This window comes from Sceloporus occidentalis, unplaced genomic scaffold (genome assembly GCF_023333645.1).
Source record: "Sceloporus occidentalis isolate IW3139 unplaced genomic scaffold, rSceOcc1.0.p SCAF_373, whole genome shotgun sequence".
NCBI classification, from domain to species: domain Eukaryota; kingdom Metazoa; phylum Chordata; class Lepidosauria; order Squamata; family Phrynosomatidae; genus Sceloporus; species Sceloporus occidentalis.
The window spans coordinates 347,851-366,785 of record NW_028317353.1 but is presented as its reverse complement, the minus strand read 5'-3'; the positions used below and the strand labels follow the sequence as shown (position 1 = coordinate 366,785).

The following is an 18,935-nucleotide window of genomic DNA, read 5'->3' as shown; positions in this document are numbered from 1 at the left end:
GATGGAAGACTATATAAAATGTATAGAGCCAGCTCAGGCTGAGAAGTTCACTGAAGTCTTCTTGGTCATGGAAGCTGCTGGATGTGGGACGGTGGTCCTGGTTCTGCTGATCTCGCTTTTGTTCTACTCAGCTTGGGATAAAATGTACAGAAAGCGTAACCTGCCCCCCAGCCCGACCCCGCTGCCAGTAATTGGAAACTTGCTCCAGATAAAGCGTGGAGAAATGGTGAAATCTCTCATGGAGGTCGGTATTTACTTAAATTTGTCTGGGTTGCCCGATTCTCATAGGAGCAACCCAATGGAAGTCCTCCTTTATTGATTAGGTCCTCCAAGATATCAAAGACTAGATGTTTTTGTAATGAGGGATTCTATGTAGACCCCAAAGACCAAATAATCAAGAAAAAAAATTGAGTTTAAGAAGATATGTTTCGGGGAATACGTATTGGGTATATTAGAAATGGAGATCAAGGTAATGTTTTTGCGGACAAACTATTGGTAAGGTTCTCCATAGATGTAAAAAAGAATTACGTCTTAAAAAGTCTGACACGTTGGCGAGTATTATGAGCCACGAAAGAAATGACTTTAATTTTCAGAATTACATTTTGTCGATATACTTATAAAAAATGCATTAATTTTTCTAATGGAATTCGACTGACGTCCATCTGAGGTCCTGAAAGCATATGTGTCTCCATGCTTTTTTTTGTATGTCGACCCAATAAAAGGTATCATCCAACAAGAAAGCAAATTCTCATATGTTTAATAATACAAAGCAGATGTCTAAATATGTTGAAAATGTGCTTATTTTCTAGTGCTTGGACAACAAAGAGACCCAATGTTGTAATATTTATTTTTCCTTATTTTTGCACATTAATTCCTAAAAATATAATCTCTTACTGACTTTTTTAAGGGGGTACTAGAAGTATTATTAAACACTCATCTACAAACACCAGGAAGCTCATGGTGCTGCCACAACCACAAGGGATTCTGGGTAGGCGCATGCAAATAAGGTCAACAATGATCACCTTTCACCTCTATATCCACTTTACACATGGATCCCTTGAAAGTAATTGCCCCCTGTACAGGACAGCCTTTAGATAAAACTCAGGTAAGAGACTCAGCAGCCGGATCACCGCTCACATTATTTATCTCGCAATCTCTTTTTACACGTCTTATTTTACATCAAGGCTCAGGACCCCAGCTTTTTTCACTATTCACCCAAATCAGAAATCCACATGCAATGGGTCCCCTCAGGCCCTGTTAGCCTCTCACCAACCACAGCCAGGAAAACACAGCCTGACTGAAGAGTTCCTCAGCCCAGCTTTACCTCAAACACTCAACAAACCCTCAAGGAGCTCTCTCAGCTCAGCTCAGCTCAGCTCAGCTCAGCTCATTGCAGGCTCCAGAAGCAGCCATACATATAGCAATTGCTTTCTTTTTTTTTTTTTTTTTTTTTTTCTTCTCAGTTTGAGAAATACCATTATATAAGTTATGGTGAGTAAAGGTGATGGAAAACCCTTCCACTTAAAATTAAGGGGGTAGTAGAAGCATTATTATTATTATTATACCCTCATCTACAGACACCAGACAGAATGTTTTTTCTCTCAGAAATCTCATGGTGCTGCCACAAGGGATTCTGGGTAGGCGCATGCAAATAAGGTCAACAATAATCACTTTTGCCTCTATTTCCACTTTATACATGGATCCATTGAAAGTAATTACCTGCTGTACAGGACAACCTACTCGGGTAAAAATGCAGCAGCAAAATCACCACTCGTGAAAAGCTGTTTGTTTTTTTTCCTTCTTTGTGTGGGGGACCGCCCAGACCCCACCAGAAATCCAGGGCCCAGCAGTCCCCCTTGTACTTCAGTGGGGGACCGCCTGGATCCCACCAAAAGGCCAGGTCCCAGCGGTCCCCTTTGAGCTTTTGTGGGGGACTACCCAGATCCTGCCAGAAGGCCAGGGCTCAACAGTCTCCCTTGGTCTGTGTAGGTCTCTGACACAAAAGATCTGATGTTTTACTTTGTCAAATAACGATAAAGCCTGGCTGATTCATTTTTATTTTGTATTTAAGTTTATTGATACAAAACTGTTTATGGTAAAACAATCATTTTGTGCCTGTTTTGATAAAATTACGTTAGTTCAGATAGTCGATAAGTAATACTGTGACGCGGCGCGGAGAAATACACGTTACAGCACGACCTCAGCTACGGAGAGCCCCGCAATATACAGCGGAAGCAGAGTGTAGCTACATTTTTAGATACGGCGCATGTAATTAATGAACTAGAGGAAACAGAGTGGTCAGAATGACTGAGGAGGATGGAGCTAATCCTTAGCCTGGCTGACTTTTTTTTATTTTGTTGGGGGTTTGTTTTTTTTTTTTTTTTATTATTTTTATTAAATGTAATCAACATACCAGCATGAATGCATAACCCACACAAAAACCCTATTTGAGGCTTGGGAAAGGATGAGAAATACAAATCACCAAAGTTATGGTGGGTAAAGGTGTTGAAAAACCCTTCCATATGGGATTCTGGGTAGGCGCATGCAAATAAGGTCAACAACGATCACCTTTTGCCTCTATGTCCACTTCAAGCCTCAAGTATTAATTCAGTATCGTAACCTCATGCTGATGTGCTTGTGATTCCCGTTAAGGGCAAAACAGCTGTCTGTGAGTGGAGATCTGAATACTGCATCTCTTACTCGACTTTTGTCTGAAAGCTGTATTGTACAGCGGGCAATTACTTTCAAGGGATCCATGTATAAAGTGGATGTAGAGGCAACATGTGTCTACCCAGAATCCATTGTGGTTGTGGCAGCACCATGAGATTTCTGAGGGATAAATAAGCCTTCTGGCTTCTCTGGTGTCTGTAGATGAGGGTATAATAATAATGCTTCTACTTCCCTCTTCATTTTAAGTGGTAGGGTTTCCATCACCTTTACTCACCATAACTTATATAATGGTATTTCTTGTGCTACCCCAAGCCTCACGCTACTGACTTTTATTATGATTGGAATGACTGTAAATCAGTAGTGGTTTAGTTGTTGGATTTTATAACTGTTGTACAGCGGGTGATATAATTTCAAGGGGTCCCTGTATAAAGTGGTTATAGGGGCAGGGGGCAATCATCTTGATCTTGTTTTTGAGCTTTTATCCGGGATCCTGTGTGGTTGTGGCAGCACCATGAGATTTCTGGCTGTCCGGTGTCTGTAGAGGAGTGTGTAATAATAATGCTTCTACTACCCCTTAGTTTTAATTGGAAGGGTTTTCCATCACCTTTACCCACCATAACTTTTTTTTTTAACACAGGAATTAGAGATGTTGCCATAGTTATAATAAACATTCTCGACACATTTGGAATTTTTCCTTTGCAGATCGGGGCTCAGTACGGACCCGTGTATACGCTCCATTCCGTGGTTGTCCTGTGTGGGTACCAGGCTGTGAAAGAAGCCCTTATTGAACAAGGAGATGAGTTCAGCGGCCGAGGGAAATTACCTGCCGTGGACAAAATATTTGATGGTTTTGGTGAGAAATATTTTTTTTTCTCATTTTATATCAACAAAAAAATATATAATTTTATATTAAAAAACCCCAAAGATGCTGAGGGTGGATCTCATCCCCACCACTGGGGTAATTATAGGCAGGGGGTACATAGGAAATTGATTTTTTAAATCTATACATGTATTTTGACTCGGTCTGGGGCAGCAGGTCTGGAGGTGATTAAGACTAAGCCCTTCTATTGTTCCCACAGGCAGTATGATAAGGAGTCGGGGTGTTTAGTAGATCGGGGCTCAGATAACAGATCGAGAACTCATATAAATGGCTGAAAACATATTATGGGGCAAAAACTACAACTGGGGTAAAAAAGAAATCAGAGGACTATTCCTGAATTTCTGAATATTTCTTATTTTTTATCTGCATAAAAAAATTGTGGAGGATCTTCCTTAAAACTTCATTTCCCTATCTTAACACCAAATAGCACTAGTTGATGAGTTTCCAGATAACCCACAAAATCAAGTGGAAAATGGTGCTTCATGGGTAATTTTGCGCTTATTAAATGAAAAAAAAATAATGCTGGAATTTTTTTCCAAACCTCAAAACCAGAAATGTCTCAAACTTAGGCAAGCTGAGATCTGTGGCTCCTAACAAAGGCTGCCTGAACCAACCAACAACAATCAGCAACTTAAGAACAGGAGAGAGATAACTTAACGGGGAGGAATAATCGTGTAGATCACACCTCCACCATACGATTATTCCCACAACCATTAATCTCCTATTACAGGAGTTTTTTTTAGGAACGGCGAGCACTGGAAGCAGCTCCGTCGATTCTCGCTCATGACCTTGCGGAATTTCGGGATGGGGAAAAGAAGTATCGAGGAGAGGGTCCAGGAGGAGGCTCAGTGTCTGGTGGAGGAACTTAGAAATTATAAGCGTGAGTACCGGCCATTTCATAATACTTTTTATAGAGCGCCAGCAGATTCCATAAAGCAAAAAAATAACATTAAAATTGGCAAAATACCAAATGTAAAATAATATTAATGGTCATTAAGACTGTCTGTTCAGGAAGAGAAGAGGGTCCTGCTCTTCAGAGCTTACAACGTTCATGATAAGTGGAACCCCAACGTCCTTCCCCTGACAGTCATGTGACCAGAACGCAATAAAAAAACTAAAATAACTAAATCGCAATATTCTTTTTCCATCTAGAAACTCATGTGGATCCCAGGAATATCCTCGCCCAGGCTGTCTCCAACGTTATCTGCTCCGTGGTCTTCGGTGAGCGCTTCGAGTACACGGACCTGAAATTTCTGGAGCTCCTGAGCTTGTTTAATGAGACCTTTCTGCTGATGAGCTCCACTTGGGGACAGGTAACACGGGAATGACCAAAGTATCTAACCGTCTAATTATCTCCCATCTGAACTAAGGTGTCTCCTTCCTAAACTGCCTTCTATTCTGTCTTTCCTCTCTATAATTCCCAGAAGATACGATTCTAACAACGTGGTTGACGTATTGATGGCCGTCAACTGACCCCAACACCACATCAAATATAAGACAGGAATCTGAGAGGTTGACATGACAGTCTTTATACCTCTACTCTTGGTAAAATAACATGTATATTGAATTGGTTTCTATAATATTAAAGATGTTGTTCCACCTACTCTGCTGAATTTACCACCTTTTAAGCTAAATTCAGCATTAGAAACACTATTCCTTGTACTGTTGCCCAATGCCCGAAATGCCCTTCTTTCTGTGGTCGTTTAAGGTGTGACATTGACATCATGTGACTGTTGATGATGTCAAAATGCTCATGAATGATTCACTGGAGATTGGGATCCAATTATAAGGGATCTGCTGTAATACTAGTGGTGTCCTTTCCTTAAAGCTCCAGGAGATAATCCCCATAATTATGAACCTGATTCCAGGACCTCACCAGAAAATCGATCCAATCATCAGGAAGCTGCTGGAGTTTGTGACCGAGAGAGTCAAGAAGAACCAGGAGACCCTAGACCCCGGCTCGCTTCATAATTAAAATGCAGCAGGTACTCAAGTGAACCCACTTGGGGGGGGTTGAGACCCCTCTGGGGGTGCTTGCAGGATGGGGGATTTTGGGAAAACATGGGCATTGAACTCTCATGCCCTCACCTGAAACTTGCAAACCTAAAAGTCGCATGGGCCCGCAAACAACTTGCATTCAAGTGAATCTGCAAGATGTTTTGTGAGTGTTAGCGTGAGAGGGCACGTGACCGGGGTCTAATCTGGTCACTGAAGTTAACCCTTAACTTTTAGTGAACAGACTCCGTTTCTATCCATGTTTCTGTGCATTTAGAAGTATGTACTTGCTATGTGGAGTCTCGGCTGTATGGGGTGGGACAGTCTTTATTTGGCACCGATTCTTGGTTCTCCGTGGCCATTAAGAGGATTAGAGAAAACATAGGGAACAGCGGAAACAAGAGGTACTTTTTACATGAGCAAAGGAAAATATTGAGAACAAATATATATAATATACAGGTTAATGGGCTCTCAATCACAGCCACACTTGAAAAGGCTTTTTATTGCATTTCTCCCCACCGTAAGACCAGTAGGACCCCCAATTTCTTGTTGCACAATTATCTATATGTTTTGCCATCCAACATCTATTCGGCTCGAGCAAGGACTGAGCTGCTCCAGAGTTTCGATAAGCCATTTTTTTCCACCAGTTTTGGCCAGCAGTCAAAAAAGACAAAAAATGGGAAAAAACTTAGAACGCCATCACCTTCTGTGCAGTGTAATGAGGACCTGCAAGGGAACGGATCGGTTGGCAAACCCGCCGGGTATGCTGCGGTAAATCATCTAACATTCTAAAAAGATTAAAAGGAACAAAAGAGACTTCAGCTTTTTTTTTGTTTTTAACAATTCGCCCACGGGCACAGAGAGGGTTAAGTTCCACGTTGAGGCTTGTTTGGTATCAAGTGGCTCCTGACTCACCCATTCAAACTGCGTGGCGGATTAGCAGAGTAAATCGATTCAAAGAGCGCTTGGAGTGTAAAAGCGCAAACAATGGGAGAGACGCCTTTCTATTATTCCACCCCGGTGCAGTTTCATGCAAGAATAAACGTGTAAGAAGAAATCAGCCCTGTCCCATGGGGCATTAAGGTCGTCCCAATGGGAGAGGTTGTCCCAGAGTCTCAGGGTTTTTACCCCAGTCTCTGGGTGAATATGCAGATTCTCAGGGTTTTTACCCCAGTCTCTAGGTTTGGGTTCAATGGGAAGATTCTCAATGTTTTTACCCCAATCTCAGGGCTTCGGAGTCCAGACCCGACTGCTTCATATTCTCTTCTGATTTAATGATATCTGACCGATTGGTGCTTTTCTCCCTGCTTTACCACAGCTGGAATTCCCTGCTTGAATACAGGTTACTCCATTCAGAATATCTCCTGACCAATCGCGGTCACCGTAACGACCGTTGTTAGCGCCATTGCGTATTACAGACTTCAAACTGGTTGAAAAATCCGCATCACGCGTTTGTGTTGCAGAAAAACTGCACCAGGAAATCGGATCGCGTGATTGGCCAGAACCGCGGCCCCAACATCGAGGATCGAGGGAAGATGCCGTACACCGACGCCGTGATCCACAAGATCCAGAGATTCAGCGACGTCATCCCCATGAACGTTCCTCACTCGGTTATAAAGGACACGACGTTCAGGGGATTCACCATCCCTAAGGCAACCAATAACTTCTTCGGCTGCAATCGTTCACTCTGCCCGTTCTTCCTTCCCGCTGTAACGACTCAAACCTTAATCAGTCGCTGGTCTCGTCTTAGATTCAGGAGCCGTATGTCTATCCCATGCATGTTTAATCCCCTCGCTGTATTACCCTCTACCACCTCTGCTGGGAGGCTGTTCCACGTATCTACTACCCTCTCAGTCTACCTTTTCTACCTCTAGAAGAGGCACCAACAGAACCTTCAGTTACTGGTGTTCTGCGAACATTCTATAGGTTCATTTTCAGCGTCTTTTCTCCTCCCCCCAGGGCACGGACATCTACCCCCTGCTCTGCTCCGTCCTGCGCGACCCCAGCCAGTTCTCCACCCCGAACAAGTTCAACCCTGAGCACTTCCTTCAAGAAAAGTGACGCTTTCATGCCGTTCTCGATCGGTATGTATCATAGCTGCCAACAGTCTTAATAAAAATCGAACGTTAAAGATCATAATACCAAAATTATGGAATTTTCTCAAGATGTCCTTTAAACTACCAGGCGTTCCGGCATAGAAGGACATAATTTGGGGGGACCAGAGCACGCTCTCCATTCATGCCTCCCCACTGTCCTGCTTTTGTGCGGGACAGTCCCAGTTTTGCCACCGTATCCCGTTGTCGCACCGACCTCTACCTCTGCCCTGCTTTTTGGGAGAGAGGTAGAGCTGGGACTCCAATCCCAGTGGTCCCCGATTTCATCTTCTGGTGTCCCCGACAGTAGTGCTTCCAGGTTGGGTGACGTTTTACCACCCAAGCTCCGCCCCCTGCATTCTGATTCGCCGACGATAACTGCTAATATCCCTTCCTCGGGGTATTTATTTCGCCCTCTGGTTACATGAAAGCAGATCTGCCTCGGCGAAGGCCTGGCGCGCATGGAGCTCTTCCTCTTCCTCACCTCCATCCTGCAGACTCACGTCCCGGACGCGTTACACCGAGGTGGACGTCGCCCCCAGGATGACCGGATTTGCAAATCTCCCCATTTCTTACGCGATGTCATTCGCCCCGCCTTCATTTTTCTGATATTAATCGATATTTCTGTAGATTTATTACGTCTTGTTTTATATGAAATACATTACATTTTTCTGTGATTTCAGCTCAATATTTATAACCATTTACTCAAAAATACTAAAATTACAAAGAAAACCAGACTCTGCCGGCAGATCGGCCCCATCCGGCCCCTGTCTAGTCGCCGTTTCTCCTGCTGGAAAGACTCAAACCTTAATCAGTCGTTGGTCTCGTCTTAGATTCAGGAGCCGTATGTCTATCCCATGCATGTTTAATACCCTCACTGTATTACCATCTACCACCTCTGCTGGGAGGCTGCTCCACTTACCTACCACCCCCTCAGTAAAGTAAAAGAGCATCTCCCCATTTTTATCTGTGCTACACACAGGGGGCACCTTTGTATTAAGGTGTGTGGTTAGAGGCGTGGCTAGGGCAGGGGTATTTGTGTAACTGAGGGAGGGATTTAGAAGAAGAATAATGGGGTTTATTTACCCCGTTTAATTTATAAAGCCGTTTCCTGCTGTTTCTATACACATTATCGGGGCTTTTAGGGCCGTAGAACCCTGCAATCCCCTCATACCCAGCAAACATTCTGACCTCCTAGAAAAGAGGGGCATCAGGGGGAGAAAAGAGGGGCATCAAGGGGAGGAGAGAGGGGGCATCAGGGGTGGAAAGAGGGGTATCAATGGAGGAAAGAGGGGCATAAAGGGAGGAAAGGGGGGGCACTGGGAAGGAGAGGGGCATTATTGGGGCTTTTAGGGCTGTAGAACCCTCATTCTTCATTTGTTGGTCTCTTCTCCTGTTTTCCGCGTCACTCGCTGTCCCTGTAAAAGGTAATCCTGTGTAAAGGCAACGAAAAAGCCAAATAAAACGCATCAAAGCCAATAAAGGACCCAGCCAAGAAAAAAAAAATATTAACAGAACAGAGAGCGAGTAACGGAGCGAGAAATCCACGATCCTTAAAGTCCTTCTCATTTATTTATTTATTACCAAATATACAAAAACAAACTTTAATTGGCCAATCAGAACACACGGCTTTTATTACATTAGGGATCCCTACAACTTCAGGTCATGTCCTAATTCTTTGGATTCCTCCTCATATTTATCACGATGATTTATTTATTCATCGGAGACTTGAGAGTCGTTTGGTGAAAGAATACCTGGACAGCCTCCAGGAGAAATGTTTATACCGGAGTCGGCGGCGGCGGGGGAGCGGATCAGTCCCAACCTTCTCGTTACACAGTATGGATGCTGTAATATTAGGAGTCCTGATCTTGCTGCTCTCCTGCTTTCTCTACACAAAATGGAGTAAAATGTATCAAAAGAGGAACTTGCCTCCTGGTCCTACCCCCCTACCCCTCGTTGGAAATATTTTTCACATGAAAAGAGGAGAAATGGTGAAATCCTTCTTAGAGGTCAGTGGTTTTTATTTAGTTAAAAAAATACATTGATTTCACTTTTAACTATTTATGTTACCTTCTGATCCCTTAAAGTGTGAGGTTTTTTTTAAAATAATTGTAATAATCCTAATTTTAAGGAATTTTTATCTTCACTTAAAAAATACCTGAGAGCGATCACGGATGTGTTTAAATATTACGGAAAATAAAACAATTTCATGTTTATACCTGATTATTGTGATAATTGACTACATTCCAGAACTAGAAATTCTAATAAAATACAAACTCACCACATTCAAAATCAGAGAGAATTTTTGGGTTCTACAGTTTTAATCTGAATTTTTTTTTTTTTTTTTGCCAAAAGTTAATACATTTATTGCAGGTATAGAGGGATAAATAATTCACAAAGGAGCAAAATATATATTTTTTAAATTCTATTTTTTTTTGTGAACTGGGATTGTTTACACACTTTTTTTTTTTTTTTTTTTTTTAAGTATAAAGTGGAAATAACTTTGTTCCATTAGAATAAAAAAACAAAAAAACAGAAATTGCAACTTTTTTCCCTATCCAATTCCTCATGAACAAAAAAAGAAAAAAAAAGAATAACACGCAAAAAAAAGAGGTTAAAAAAATTTGAGGTCTATTTACTTTCCTAAAGTTGAGATGTTTTTAAATTTTTTTTTTAATAATGTCTTTGCCTTTTAAAAACCAACGTACATAGGAGCAGAAATTTCAGGTTTGCATTATTAATGAGGACACTTGCATTCCCATATGGGAGATTTGGGGGGGGGGGGAAGAAAAAAAATTCGGGAAGAAAATTTGACTTTTTGTCTCTCTGTGTTAATAATTAATAAAACCAGCGTTACCCCCAAACACAAGATCACAAAGGATAGAATGTTTGGGTTTTATGGAGGATTAAAATGAAGTTTATGACCCAGAAAAACAAACCGATCATATTGTCTTTTTTTGTACATTTTAGAAGATAATACGGCAGGGATACAAATAAACGCCGTTTACCCCAGGGCTTGGGTGACTTCTATGAGACAAAACCGGGATGTTTTTCTCTATATAAGAAAAGATGGATAACTGGAATGTTTTAGAAGAATGGGCTCGGGAATTCATGGATCTAGTTGGGTTTTGGACCCTTCTTCTGGTCCTTCTGACCACCTGCCTCTTGGTTTACACAACATGGAATAAATTCAAAGGACGTAACCTGCCCCTAGCCGGACGTAACCTGCCCCTAGCCCTAGCCGGGTTCTACCCCCTACCTGTGGTGGGTAACGTGGTGGGTAACGTGAGCTTGTCAAATATTAAGAAGATCCTAGCCCAATATCGATGATCTAATATCGGATTGTCTTTGAAAATAAAAAATATTTTTATAATTAAAATTTTCGATTTAAAAAAAACATTAAAATGTTTAAAATATTCCTAAAGTTAAAATGTCATGGATCTGTGACCATTTTAATGGGTTAATTATGTGATAATTTAATATTCTTGAGTGATTTCTGTCATTTCTGGTGATGTATTTAACTTTTTGGGCAGCCTTAGACCCGACCTGACGCAGGACACTGGGGGGTATCGCCCAAGAGGGTGATTTGCCCCCTCAGTTTTGTACCTGGAGAACTTCTAGCCCCAGGACCTGCCACCATAGGCTTAGTCAACCTTGGGCAGGATACGTCATTGGTTACAGCCAACCTCCCGAAGTTACTCCAATAGAATCCAATAATAAAATGTTACGAGGTCCAGTGCGGGGTCATCACAGAGTTCACAGCGGAAAGATAATTAGTCTTTACTGCATTGGAGGGTCAGTTTTTTAAGGGTTAATCCGCTCGTTTCACCGCAGTTTAGCCAGAAGTACGGACCGGTCTACACTCTGTACTTTGGCTCAAATCCGGTCATCATCCTCTGTGGTTACCAAGCGGTAAAAGAAGCCCTCGTCGACCAGGGAGAAGACTTTGGTGGTCGCGGAAAACTACCAACCATCGATCAATATATGAAAGGACAGGGTGAGTGCGCCCTACCGTCCACTCGCCAAGTATCTTTAATCAGGGTTACCCAATGGTCAACCTTGCGCCATTTTGTACTGGATGTTTGTTTGCTGAGAACCATGTGGTCCATCTTGTCTTCCAGTTATGTTACCCAATTAGTCGGGTTATTTATTAATGGCGATAACAGTAGCTTTGTGGGATTTACAGCTGGATTTTTTCATTATTGGATATACCTCTGGGTATTTTTTTTTTTTGATGGTAGCCATGGACAAAGGTCCCAAATTAATAAATGCTTTGGGCACCGCGTTCCTCTGTGCCCGAGTGAGGCTGATGTAGGCATCTCAAGAAGTACACTTCATGGTCACCTATCATGTTGCTCCTATCGTAATGTTATAGCATGCACTCAGGGCATTTTTTTTTGTGTTGTAGGAGTGACTTTCAGCAACGGAGAAACATGGCGGCAGCTGCGACGCTTCTCCCTCTCAACCCTGAGAAACTTTGGGATGGGGAAAAAAAGCATCGAAGAGAGGATCCAGGAGGAGGTCGGATATCTGGTCTCGGAACTCAGGTCCTACAAAGGTTAATAATTATCTGCATCATTCAGGGGGTATTTTCTTTATATTCTTTATGTGAATTTAGTTAGTTTTATCCGTAGGTATTATTTATATCGCTACAAACGCGCGTCTGTCTGGATTTGTTGGCGTTGTTGATACAGGAGCATTAATCCGCCTTTATTATGTCGTCTTCTGGGAGGAAGGTGGTAATCGCCTGGGGTCAGCGTGAAATGTTGTGGGAGAATGGGGAAAATCTAAGGGGACGGAAACTAAGTTAACCCTGAAGTGGATTCTCCTGCCCTAAAATGAGGACCACAGGAATGTGCTGAATAAATGCATCGCTGGGACCTTATTCATGTTGAAAAAGTTGAAAAAAGGAAATAAAACACAAAAAAACCACAAAACACGGATTGGATTATTTAAACCAGCGTGCGTAAGGAAAATGTAGGGAAAATTTTTTTTTTAAAAAACCACTTAAAAACGTAATGCTGATAGACATTGCGATAAAATACAATGGATACGGACTTCGTAAAGTGTTTTTAAAGGGCTTTCAGGCTATACTTTGTACTCTATATGAATGATCAGTAAACAAAGTATTTTTATGTGGCTTATTGATTCCCGTACCGGCAGAGAAGCCCGTCGATCCGCATCACATCCTGGTCCAGTCCGTCTCCAACGTTATCTGCTCCGTTGTGTTTGGAAACCGTTTTGAGTTTGATGATGCCTGTTTCCGAGATCTCCTGGGGATGTTTGCCGCCACGTTCAAGGATATGAGCAGCAGCTGGGGGCAGGTGGGTGCAGATTTTAGATTTATTTATACAAAAAATATTTTAAAAAATATGGGAAAAATACATGATAAATATAAAAAAAAGTGATGGAGGAGTTGGATGTAATGAATCCTTTTGGGGCACAGAGCCTACCTACCGTGTTTCCCCGAAAGTAAGACAGCGTCTTACTTTCTTTTTATCCCTAAAAGCCCCACTATGTCTTACTTTCGGGGTATGTCTTATATTGGGAAATTTTTTTCGAATTTAATGCTTTCCTACCTTTCCTTTCTTCTTTCAGCTTCTTTTCCTCCTCTTCGCCAGTTCTTGTCTCCTTCCGGGTCAGAGGGCACGGACAGCGGTGGGCGCGGCTTCAGTGTTGTGCGCCGGGATCTGACAAGAAACCCCGGCGCACAACAGCTGTTGCCGCGCAGATCACAAGGGAGCGGTATCGGAGGTCATTAACAGACCTCCGGCTCCCTTGAGTGATTTTAAGCCGGGTTGAACCCGGCTTAAAATCACTCAAGGGAGCCGGAGGTCTGTTAAAGACCTCCGATACCGCTCCCTTGCGAGCCTGCTCCTCCAGCGGCGGACATTACTGTCCGTCTCTGGAGGGGTGCCGGGTGCCGCAGGTTGGCACCCCCTGGAGTGTGGCGCCCTGTGCGGTCGCACACCCCAAAGGTCGGCCCTGCTCTAAGGGGCCGGCCTTAGGGGTCTGCGGCCGCACAGGGTTTAAATAAAAACATCGGGGTTTTTTTTCAACTTTATTTAACATCCTCCATGTTAAATAAAGTTAAAAAAACTTTATTTAACATCCTCCATGTTAAATAAAGTTTTTTTTAACTTTATTTAACATGGAGGATGTTAAATAAAGTTAAAAAAAAAACCCCGATGTTTTAATTTAAATCCTGTGCGGCCGCAGACACGTAAGGCCGGCCTTGGTGGGGACTTCCCGGCCCCTTAGAGTGGCGGACCCGGTCGCAGGTGCGGCGGGCCTAAGGGGCAGGCGCCCCTTATGCCCTGCGTTAATGCGGCCGTAGGCCGTAGGCAAATCCCCCGTGTTTCCCCGAAAGTAAGACATATGTCTTACTTTCGGGGTACGGCTTATATTAGCTGACCCCTCTGAAACTCCCGATACGTCTTACTATCGGGGGTGTCTTACTATCGGGGAAACACGGTATGTCCCCCATCACAACCCCTTCCTATTTACAGAAAGATAGGGGTTAAATATATTAGAAAATAATAACACCAGGGGGGCATATAGCCAGGTGGACTGGGGGGCTAAATAAAATAAACCAATGGGAGGCACAGAGACCACCCCCGCTGTCATCCATCCCACAGGCTGGTGAGGTAAATAAAGCTAAAAATAAAATAATAATAATAATTAACTGAAACATACTCATATCCTTTGTCTATCCAGTTATTGGGGTAGGAAGAGATGAATAATAGTTACTGGGCCATGATTTGGGGCAAGAGGTGCAGCTGCCCCAAGAGCTGAGAAGCGAGGGTCACATTTGAGTCGGCCAGTGGCCCAGGCCCCAGTTACGTCTCCAAGATTTTCTTTGAGAAATGGAAGGTTTAGTGTCTCTATAATTGTGTCGCGGTGTCTTCCAGCTCCAAGACATGCTGCCCAACATCATGAACCACGTGCCGGGTCCCCATCTGAGAATAAACAAACACCTGGATAATCTCAGCAAGTTCATTGAAGAGAGAGTGAAGAAAAACCAGGAGACGCTGGATCCGGACTCCCCGAGGGATTACATCGACTGTTTCCTCATTAAAATACAGAAGGTATTGTCCAGGCGTAGCGATCGCACCCCATGGTGGGATCATCTCCTGGGCTGTCTACATCAAAGCCCTAGGTCTGTGGGACCAATCAGAAAAAGTGCCATGCATACCCTTAGCAGCCCACCCTACTGTGTATCCAGCGCATGTATAGAATACGGCGCATATATGTGGCTCGGATGTCTTAGATGATCTAATAACCAACGTTGTAATTGGCAGGAGAAGCAAAATCCCACCAACAGCTTCGACATGACAAATCTTGTAATGACGGTTCTCAGCCTGTTCTTCGCTGGGACAGAGACAATCAGCACGACCCTGAGGCACGCGTTCCTCATTCTTATTCACTATCCCGAGATACAAGGTATTCCACAAAATGACCAGGGTGGGTAAAATGGGGAGCAGGGAAAGTACGAGGGTGGAGAAAAATGGAGAAGGAAAAGGGGGAGGCAGTGGAAGTGAAAAGGAGAGGAAAGTGTAATCGGGGAGGAAAAGGTGAAACCAGGACAGGAAAAAATTAGTGGAGAACAAGGGGAGAGTAGGAAAAAAAGGAAGAGGGAAAGGAGAAATAGGTCGCGGTTAAAAGGTGAAAAGTTAAATCAGAGAAGGGGAAAGTATGATGAAGAAAAGGGAAAACTGGGGCGGGGAAGTGAATTTGGAAAGAGAAGAAAAGGAGGAAGAGGAGAAACGGACGTGCTTGAAGGGGAAAAGGGGAGAGGGCATCAGGGAAATCCTTCTGTGACGGCCCCGGGTTAATCGGTACCGTCTGTAATAATTAGTGTTTGTGATACCTGCATTTCCCAGTATATGTTGTGATTATGGTGTGTGCTTTTGTTCCCCTTGTTTGCTACCCTGTCCAGGTGCCACATGTCCTGCCCCTCCCTCCTTACACAGACTACAGTAGAGACCCCCTACTGGGCTGAGGGCTAATGCTCAGTCATATGCAAAGGAGGGCAGGATGTAATTCCCTTGTGCCTATTGGACGCAATTCCCTTGTGTCTATTGGACGCAATTCCCTTGTGTGTCTATTGGACGTAACTCAATCCCTTGTACTGTTTAAATGCCCCTGTGTTCCCAAATAAAGAGAGTTCCTGTTTTACCTCACTACGAGTCCTGTCTAGTTATTGAGGTAAGCCTCGGTGCTGCCCTTATTAGGGCGGTAGGGTGCTGTATTGCTATACTTCGGTATACTACAGTACGGCCGAGGTTCCTGAAGAGCTGTGTTCTCTGCTATGATCGCGTATTGTCCTTTTCAGGACGATAGCCACCCTGTGTAGCTCAGTTTCGGCTAGCCACAGACAGCGAAGGGGTTAGTCTCTGGTGCCCCGGTGGCCATGGGGCGAAGGAAGCAACGTTCGGCGGGCGTACCCAGTCGGGGTACAGGTCGGTCCCGTCACACCTTCCATTCCTCATCCCCATTTTAATTCAATAAATGATCCCATACCTTAGTCGTGCATGAATTTCACACGCGAGGGCAACAAAATACACGCCAACCAGGATAGAAACTGCAAAGAACTTAAAAATGTAACCTAATACCCAAGTCTTTCCCAAGTTCCCTCACCAATGGAAATCGCCAGGCTAGATGGACCAAATGGTTCTTATCTGTCATCCAATTCTATGTTTCAAAGGACACGCGTCATCAGGAAGAGGGATATCGGTGGTTTGGAGTTGACTTTCCATAAATTTTGTTTCTCGTTGATCTTTAAAGCCAAGCTATCCGAAGAAATCAGACGCGTGATTGGAGAAAACCGCAGCCCCAACATCGAGGATCGGAGCAAAATGCCGTACACGGAGGCCGTGATCCACGAGATCCAGAGGTTTATCGACGTCATCCCCATGAACGTTCCGCATTTAGTCACAAGAGACACAACTTTCAGAGGCTACAATATTCCTAAGGTGGGTCCCCTTGTTCCTTCCAATATCACATTTTCTATAAGATTTCTTGACCTTCGTATCCTTGACATAAATGCTGCCATGTGATTTATTTAACCCCTTAAGGACAATGGGTGGTCTCTAAACCCATTGAAAACAATGTATTTTGAGCACGTACATGTACGGGCTTTGTCATTAAGGGGTTAAGGAAACATGGGTGACCCTTGTCTTGTTCTTCAATCGGTGATCCACCAAATACCACACAGCTGTAACCATACACCAAAACATGGCGGGTCGGGACCACTTCTCAAGGCAATTATCCATTACCCTCCTACTAAGATCCCCCAACCCCAGGCGGGCTCACCTGATCCCCCAAAATAACCTTTTCCAAGGCAAAAGCCACGCTCCTAAAAATCAAGTTTTTGGTCAAACTGGGCCGAACCCATTCCTTCTATCTGTGTTCTTAGGGCATCGACGTCTACCCCATCTTGTATTCCGTTCACCGTGATCCGGAACAGTTTGCTACTCCGTTGAAATTTAACCCGGGGCATTTCCTGGATGAAGACGGTTCTTTCAAGAAGAATGAAGCCTTCATGCCGTTCTCTATCGGTACAAACGTTGTATTCCCTTTGAAACGAATAATTCATATACGTGGCCCACATATATATATATATATATATATACGAGCTTTCATTTCCTTCTTATCAGGGAAGCGGATCTGCCTCGGCGAGGGGCTCGCACGGATGGAGCTCTTCCTCTTCCTCACCTCCATCCTGCAGAACTTCAGACTCACTTCGCCCATGAAATTCACCGACGATGACATCGCCCCCAAAATGTGCGGATTCGCCAACTTTCCCATTCCCTACCAGCTCTCGTTTATCCCTCGTTAAAAGCTCCCATCGACCGGATCGATCATGTTTAAGCAGCTTTTTTCCCCAGTTACTACGCGATAACCAATCAGGGCCTGCTTTTGTGTCACCTGACAATTAAGTATTCCCGACAAAAATGATTAATGAGGGAAGATTTTACTTTTCTTGTGAATATTGGCTGAGTTTGCCCAGTACTAAGTGTTCATATTCTAGCGTGGCGTTTAGTTACAACATTTATACATTTTAGGGGGCTTTTGGCCAAAAAGATTACAGATCAATCCGTCCACAGCCTGAATAATCAATGATTTTGGCTTTTCTGCAACTACACTCCCACTTACTGAAATGTGTGTTATATATAAAAATATTGGGGTTTAATCAATCCAGGGATAAAATATTTACGGCTTACGGGTGTCTGAAGAATAAAAAGATCGAATTTCCCGCCTCTCTATATGATTGGCAGGCTGTCCTATCATATATATACAGATACAGATATACAGATATATATATAGTATGGAATAAACATTTTGAAATATTGAATCATTACATGTGTGGCCGGCTGTGTGCCTGAGAGTGGTGAGACAGCGTGATCTGTGTGGCCGAGTGTGCTGCGCGTGGTAAGTGTGCTCTGCGTTATTGAGACAAAGTTTTCTTTTGGTTTTTGGTCCGTTCGTTTTCAGGCAACGAATTTTGTTTCATGCCCTTTCGGTTCAGACGAAATTCAAAGGGCTTTTTGAATTTGGAAATTAAATGGGTTTGTCGCTCACCCTCATTCATTCGCTCATGCGCTCACATATTCCCTCACACTCTCATTCACGTTGTCCAACTCTCGGGGACAAGCGGACGAAGAAAGTAGACCAAGGAGAGGCAAGAGAAGAAGCCGAGCTGCAAGAAAGGTGACGGGGAAGCGGTCGGAGGAGAATGTAGGAAGGCATTGAGAGACAGCTTAAGAGAGTGTGAGAGAGAGAGTGAAAAACACACACTGTATAATACAAGGTCTGACACCCCCCCTACAATGTACAATACAGGGGCCTCACCCTCCCACACAATAATAATCGCTGATTATGTAATAAGGTATCCCGTTTCACAGATCACCCGTTTGAATAACTCGTCTTACTTTCTCCTTCATTTCTTTTAAGTCATGAGCTGGGTTTTCTATTCTAAGCTCTGAAAAGCTCCGTCTCTTTGTCTCCTTCCTGCCTCTGCTGGACGAACGATTTACAGAAGCTATTTTACTTCCCCTTGAGCAAACCCCACAACACTGTATACAGTAATAACCCCCAACCCTGTATACAGTAATAACCCCCAACCCTGTATACAGTAATAACCCCCAACCCTGTATACAGTAATAACCCCCAACCCTGTATACAGTAATAACCCCCAACCCTGTATACAGTATAAACCCACAGCACTTTACACAGTGATAACCCCCAACCCTGTATACAGTAATATAACCCCCAGCACTGTATACAGTAATATA

At 43.5% G+C, this 18,935-nt stretch overlaps 1 protein-coding gene and 1 pseudogene across 1 annotated transcript; both read left to right on the top strand.

The window, feature by feature from the left end:
* Positions 1-67: 67 nt before the first annotated feature.
* Positions 68-17,479, top strand: LOC149273496 (cytochrome P450 2G1-like). Its single transcript, XM_089506271.1, has 9 exons — positions 68-244; positions 11,473-11,635; positions 12,047-12,196; positions 12,802-12,962; positions 14,550-14,726; positions 14,940-15,081; positions 16,426-16,613; positions 17,057-17,198; positions 17,298-17,479. The coding sequence occupies exons 1-9, from the start codon at positions 68-70 to the stop codon at positions 17,477-17,479; spliced, it is 1,482 nt and encodes a 493-aa protein (XP_089362397.1).
* LOC149273497 (cytochrome P450 2G1-like) lies at positions 458-8,247 on the top strand (annotated as a pseudogene).
* Positions 17,480-18,935: the final 1,456 nt, after the last annotated feature.

Bases quoted from the DNA above. Each gene is read 5' to 3' on its own strand.
- LOC149273496 (XM_089506271.1), top strand. From the start codon at position 68: ATGGAAGCTGCTGGATGTGGGACGGTGGTCCTGGTTCTGCTGATCTCG. The intron at 11,636-12,046 runs GTGAGTGCGCCC...TTTGTGTTGTAG, and splicing joins TCAATATATGAAAGGACAGG to GAGTGACTTTCAGCAACGGA. The intron at 12,963-14,549 runs GTGGGTGCAGAT...GGTGTCTTCCAG, and splicing joins TGAGCAGCAGCTGGGGGCAG to CTCCAAGACATGCTGCCCAA.